This window comes from Salvia hispanica, chromosome 6 (assembly GCF_023119035.1).
Source record: "Salvia hispanica cultivar TCC Black 2014 chromosome 6, UniMelb_Shisp_WGS_1.0, whole genome shotgun sequence".
Lineage (NCBI taxonomy): Eukaryota > Viridiplantae > Streptophyta > Magnoliopsida > Lamiales > Lamiaceae > Salvia > Salvia hispanica.
The window spans coordinates 40,543,370-40,549,740 of NC_062970.1; the positions used below are offsets into that span (position 1 = coordinate 40,543,370).

At 36.8% G+C, this 6,371-nt stretch overlaps 1 protein-coding gene across 2 annotated transcripts; it reads left to right on the plus strand.

The window, feature by feature from the left end:
• Window positions 1-444: 444 nt before the first annotated feature.
• Window positions 445-6,142, plus strand: LOC125194267 (cyclin-T1-5-like). Of its 2 annotated transcripts, none has more exons than XR_007171739.1 (7): window positions 445-637; window positions 1,082-1,721; window positions 1,828-1,909; window positions 2,095-2,229; window positions 2,351-2,526; window positions 2,865-5,235; window positions 5,472-5,608. XR_007171739.1 is itself a non-coding variant. In XM_048092396.1 (7 exons), exons 2-7 carry the CDS (start codon window positions 1,087-1,089, stop codon window positions 5,927-5,929), a joined length of 1,206 nt encoding a protein of 401 aa, XP_047948353.1. In that variant the 5' UTR covers window positions 449-637; window positions 1,082-1,086; the 3' UTR covers window positions 5,930-6,142. The 2 variants fall into 2 exon arrangements, 1 of the variants encoding a protein (XP_047948353.1); XM_048092396.1 differs by lacking the exon at window positions 2,865-5,235 and adding an exon at window positions 5,898-6,142 and having other exon boundaries at window positions 449-637; window positions 5,472-5,617.
• The last annotated feature ends 229 nt before the right edge of the window (window positions 6,143-6,371 follow it).

Here is a 6,371-nt window from a genome sequence, read left to right on the forward strand (position 1 = left end):
GTTGAGAACAAGTGATCAACCTAGTTTCAGATTCAAAGTTAGAAAATGAAAATATAAGCAAAAGAATTACAAAAAGCATGGAATATGCCCAATGTGGTGGAGTAGACATTTTTGTGCTCCTTTACCTAATACCAAAATCTTTTTTTTTTCTTTCTATTTTTAACTAAACAATTTATATCCACCGTGCCCTCAAAAATTTGAAGTAACTCAAACTTAAAAAAACGTTCAACTAATTGAGGTATGCCTTTAAAGTAACTCAAACTTACAGTAAACGTCTTACCAATTAAGGCGTGGATTGTCGTCGTCCAAAATCATTTTTTTAAATAGCTAATCAATGTTTCTTAATGTAATGGAATATTTTGTATTATTATCCAATATCGAACTATATTTTCCAATTTTAAAAAGTAGGAATATATTTAAAACTCAGTAAATAGGGCAAACTCACGCAAATTATTAGCCTTCTTTTTTGCTCAAGAAAAAATATTTAATTCTCTCTCCCTATTCTTCCCTTTTCTTTCATCCTCCCTCACAATCTGCAGCCCTGATCTCAAGCAAGCAATCCGATAAATTTGATTTGTTTATAGCTTCAATTCAGCTGCGATTTTCGTTTAGATCCTCGCGTTAACTTTCTGTTCAGGTAAACTGAGATTGGTTGTATAATTCTCTCCGATTTACGCTGTCAATTATAACGGAACTTTTTTTTCGTTTTCTGTTTGTGTTTTAATGGTGTAAATGAGTAGGTTTTGTGTATTTTTGGAAACTATTGCACGGAGTCTCATTGGAATCGGTTTGCGCGTTCACACCTTGCTGAATTTTCTGTTTGTTTGATCAACTCGGAATCAGTTTTACTGAATTTCATGTTTTGATGAGCTAAATGGTATAGTGTTAGATTTTGTTTAAGAGAGTTCTGTTTATTTGCTTTGGTTAGGCAGCTTACTTTTTCTCTTATGTTGTTTCGTTTAAAACTTGAATTTGTTTTTGGCGTTGGTTTATTTTTTCTGTGAGCTACTGTGATCATCTGCGATTCGTATTCTGTATGTATACGATTACTGTGCGTTTGCTTACTGAGTGAATTGGACAGGAATCATGTCACTTGCACGGCCTCACTGGGCGCGAGATGGTCATTTCCGAAGTGATGGTAGGTCGTCTTATGGCAGAATGAGAACAACAGCTGCTGCTAACTACGAGTGGAGCCACGATTGCCCCTCTGATTCAAACTTTTATATGAAGAATCTCGGCCTGTCCAGTGACTTCTCTCGGGACTCAATGCAGTATAGACCAAAGTATGACCATGTCTGGCGTGATGTCGTACCACCTTCAAAGAGGAGGAAGGTCTCGGATTTCTCACATGAAAGCACTGGCAGTGGCAGGCCCTATCAACAATCCCTTATTCATGAAAATGGTCTTGAAAACAATGCTGGCATTTGGCAACATGTACCTCCCTTATATGCCAATGCTTACTCTGGTGTTCCTTCGGTCTGCAACAATAGGTCAGCTACAATAGCTGGAATGAGGCCTGACGATGCCGGTGCTTATTCTTCAACTACCTCCAAGCGAGACCGCTCAAAATATGAGGATGATGAAGAAGTGATTTTTATGTCAAGAGATGAAATAGAGAGGCACTCTCCTTCAAGAAAAGATGGCATTGATTTGCTGCATGAGACACATCTGCGATATTCGTACTGTGCCTTCCTTCAGAATCTTGGAGTTCGGCTTGATCTGTGAGTTATAAACCACTAAGTTATCAATGGAGTTGGCTTTGAAGTACTGTTGTGCTATGATTAATTTTGTGCATTACTTTGACACATTTCGATTTCTCATTTGCAGCCCACAGACCACTATCGGAACTGCTATGGTTGTGTGTCATCGTTTTTTTGCTCGTCGCTCTCATGCCTCTCATGATAGATTTGTAAGTTCTGTCATTTGAACCTGACAATCTTTCTTTTCAAAATGAGATTAAAATACAATAAAGAAATTTCCTGATTTAATGAAACTCTTCTGAAACCTGAAGTAACTTTGTAATGCGAACGAAGAGTTAGAATTCAACTGGTCAATGATTGCAAAAGCTAATTGGATGATGTGTGCATCTTGCAGTTCATAGCTACTGCTGCTCTTTTCCTTGTCTCTAAGTCGGAAGAGACACCACGACCTCTTAATGACGTGCTGAGAGTGTCATGTGAAACTTTCCACAAGCAGGATTTCGTTGTGCTCTCTCGCATGTTCCCTGTTGTAAGTATCCTCTCTCTTTATCTTCTATATGCTCCATGTCTATGGGTTTTTTCATTTTTGCCTTGTACCCAGTAAAATTTCTTATGCAGAGGGGACTAACTATTTCTGAATGCTTTGACAGGATTGGTTTGAGCAATATCGTGAACGAATTACAGATGCTGAACAATTGATTTTGACAACCTTAAACTTTGAGCTTGGCGTGCAGCACCCATATGAATCTTTGACATCCACTCTTGAAAAATTAGGTTTCTCACAATCCATTTTGGTGAATCTGGCATTGAGCTTGGTCAGTGAAGGGTAAGTTGGCTTCTTCCATTATTTTGGAAGTTCTTGATTGATTTTTGTCGTTTCCTTCCAACAATCTATAAGTTGTGTGTGCTAAGCTCTCAAAATATTTGAGCTAGCTTTATTGTTACTATTTTGTTAATCAGAATCAGATTAATGGAATTTTATATAAAATGATCAACCGTCTGTAGTTAAACCTAGCAATTGTGGAGTTGGATGAGTGTAATCAAGTATATTACTTTGTTGTTCTTGAACTGCATTGCCTTCTATCCAGTGCTTGTTTTGTCTCCTTTTGCTCGTTTATATTATGGAATGGGATATTGATGTTTTGGATTGGCGTATAATTGCAGGGTCTATAGAGGATTAGCATGCTCACCTTATGATATTAATAGCTGGCGGTTGATGCGCTGTTCATCAAATGTTTTATTTTTCATCTCAAGTTGAAATAGTGATATCATGTGGATGCCTTTTCCATGCTGAACCTTAATGACATGTTCATTGGCTGTAGAAGATCATGGATGAATCAAATCTAATATTTCCATTTGGGCATTCTGATCGGTGTTTGGAAATCCGTATGGGGAGCATATGTTTCCCATTAACTCTATTTCCATATAGGATGCCTAAGAACAGTCTCAGGGATTCAATTCTAGCTGCACTGCTTTTGCAGAATATGGCCCAACTGGTTTTCTTTCATCACTTCCCAGTTCCCAAAAGACCTGCTTTCATCACTTCCTAAAATGACTTGCTTTCATCACTTCCCAAAAAGACTTGCTCTCATTGTATACAATATTCACCTGATCACCTCCAATATTTCCAACCTCTGCAAACTTACATTCAAGATATTCTAGTATGCTTGGATTCTCTAAACAACTCTCCATGCCTTCCATTCTTCTAGTACTTCTTGTTTCAGCTTCAAATTTTTTGTTTTGAAATTGGTCTGATTATCTGCAGTTTTAACATTGCTGTGAGACATCTACGGTAATAATGTCCTCTTTATCTAGGCTTCTAAAAGTAAAATCACTACTCAAAGCTTAGATTTCAGACCTCTGTCCTTTCCCACTGTATTTTAAACAATGAGTCTTATATGTTAGAATTTGAAGAAAATGGGTGGGTGGAGAAGGGGGGGGGGGGGTATGCATTCAAAACAAACATATACTATGGTTTATAAATTTATAGAACTTTTTTGACACTCCCTCCCCTCTTTGAAACTGATATGTTGAAACAGTGATGGGAGAGAAAGGAATCATTTGTGTCTTCCTCTTTATTGGAAAGTAGAATTCTGTGACGGTCAATAAGCATCTTTTGGTAGCTTCGCCATCGCATTGCTGTGTGGCATTAACCCATCCTACCTTGTCTGTATGAACCTACAAAAACATAGAAATATCTCGGTTGAGAGAAGTAATTGCATTTTCAGAATCTTTTTTTTTAAATCTATAAATATTTGTCTACAAGGTGGGGACTTGAGAACTCCACTAGTTTCCAGTTCATGTTCTGTAGCATTGTAAAAAAATGTTGCTCGGTGTATTAACTTTTCAAAAGCCTGGCTATAGAAGGAAGGATTAATATTTTTACGAGTACTCTATATACATTTACACATTATAATTGTCCATAGATGATCTCAGTTTGTGTGGTAGTAATGTTTTTCAGTTTGAAATCTTAGCTAGCTAAAAAATTAGTCGCCCCCAGGTGCTGGATGCTCCAGCCTCGCTTTAAGTGCTCCATTTCAGTTGTCCTGAGGTTTGGAATTTGGTAGCGACACCATCTATAGGTGTCATTTAGCAGAATACTAGTATTTCTTAGAGTGATTAGTGTAGGACTCACCTTATATTTCTTGCCAGCTCTTACTACATTAAATCATGGTGTGTCTATCATGAACGTTTGATGTGTTAGTTTTAATGTCTATATGGCCGTGGTCTAATATCCCTCTTGACATTTGGCAAGTGAAAACTTGTTTATTTTCCTGAACATCCATAGTACATGCCACTATTCGTAATTCAGTACAATGTTCATTACGGGGGGTAGTCCTATATACTCCTTCCGTGACATAAAAATATGTGCACTTTCCATTTTCGTCCGTCCCATAAAAATATGGGCATTTGCATTTATGGAAAGTTATCCCAATTTATTACCCCTATACATCAAGTTATTTACAACTTATACCACAATCAAAACATTATTATTAGGGTCCCACTATCCACTAAAACTACTTTAAACTACCCTTTTCCTCATATCTCTTACTTTATCAATTTTGTCTTAATTTCCGTGCCATATCACATGCCCATATTTTTATGGGACAGAGGGAGTATATATAGTTATATACTCCATAAAATGTTCATTACTCCTGCATACAATGTACATAGTTATTTGTTAAGCATATACTTAGGGTAATTATTTGATCACGCCCCTATATATATTTTGTCTTGATTAGTTATTAAATACTACTATGCATTTTAACACCTAAGATGATGAATGATATCATGGGCATTCATTTGGCAATCGATTTCAATAATCTGGCTTTGCATGGGAGATTTAGCTTGCTTAAGCCTGTTCCTGCTTGTATGGACATTTAAGTCAACATATATTTAGCCAGCAAAGGGGGGACTTGAACTGAAGTCATTGTTTCTATAAAAGGTGTAACATATATTCTATATTAGTATACACAATCAACACATTGCAGAAGAATCTTGGATTTTTCCATCTCAGTTGCAGAATTATTCGTTGGTAAGGGAAATTTGTTTTGGTCCTCTTGGCTTTACTAACTTCAGTGATGTTTATGATATACTCCTATTTTAAAACTTTCCTGCAACTGTGGAAAATGCATACAATCATCAGCACACGACCATCTCAGTTAGTTTTTGTGTTGCTTCAAGCGGTTTGATTTGCTACTTGCCTTAACTTTGATGCCGCTCTACTTATTTTTAGTCATGTTTCTGATGTCATGTTCTTTCCGTTCGCAGGCTTAGAAGCTCCCTTTGGCTGCAGTTCAAGCCTCATCAGATAGCTGCAGGTGCTGCATACCTTGCTGCCAAATTTCTAAATATGAATCTTGCATCATGCCATAATGTTTGGCACGAGTTCCACACGCCGCCATCTGTTATCAGAGGTAAGCATCGTGTCGCATCCTTCATGTTGACATCACCTTCCAGTTTTCGTAGCGAAGATTTTTTGTAAAGGTGTTACGTGAATTCTTTACTTCTCTCTGTGTCTCATAGATGTGAACATCTAAGTAGTTTCGGCAAAACCAAATAACCACAGAACATGAATGATATTTGGTGCATTAGATTTAGGTCACAGCTCGATTCGCTCTACAAGTTCATATGTTGTTTACACTTTACACTGAGTTTGCATATATAACGATATCATCTGCGACTGATTTGATGCAGATGTTGCCAATCAACTCATGGAACTGTTTTAGAAGATCAAATCTCATCAGGCCGTCAAGTCTGCAGTAGCTCGGAACCATTTCTTGTATCAGAGAGGATGAAGAAGAGAATGTTGTAGAGTAATACTACAAATTAACATGAAAAATGTTAGGCGTATAGATTTGTACGACTGTGCTGCTGTTTGAGGTGAAATATGACTAATCTTGGTAATGGAATATCGACACCTTGAGTTGTGTCTTCTGTCTTATGGTTTCTTTTTGTGTATAATAAACCCTAATTAGTACTAGGCTCTTAGCAGAATGATAAAAGGTATTCAAGGAATCAATTAGTTTGTTCATTTCATTATTCAATGGAGTATTTATCAATCACAATTCACAATCATCATTCACTCCTCGATATATAAATGAATCAATCAGGTCTACGACTATACAAACAAGTTTTTTTCGTAACTTTTTTAATTTTATGATTTATTTG

What these genes read in the sequence shown, in the direction of transcription:
- LOC125194267 (XM_048092396.1), top strand. Translation starts at nt 1,087, where the DNA reads ATGTCACTTGCACGGCCTCACTGGGCGCGAGATGGTCATTTCCGAAGT. An exon ending in ATGCCTCTCATGATAGATTT is followed by an intron (nt 1,910 to 2,094) that starts GTAAGTTCTGTC and finishes TGCATCTTGCAG; the next exon opens with TTCATAGCTACTGCTGCTCT. An exon ending in TCTCTCGCATGTTCCCTGTT is followed by an intron (nt 2,230 to 2,350) that starts GTAAGTATCCTC and finishes ATGCTTTGACAG; the next exon opens with GATTGGTTTGAGCAATATCG.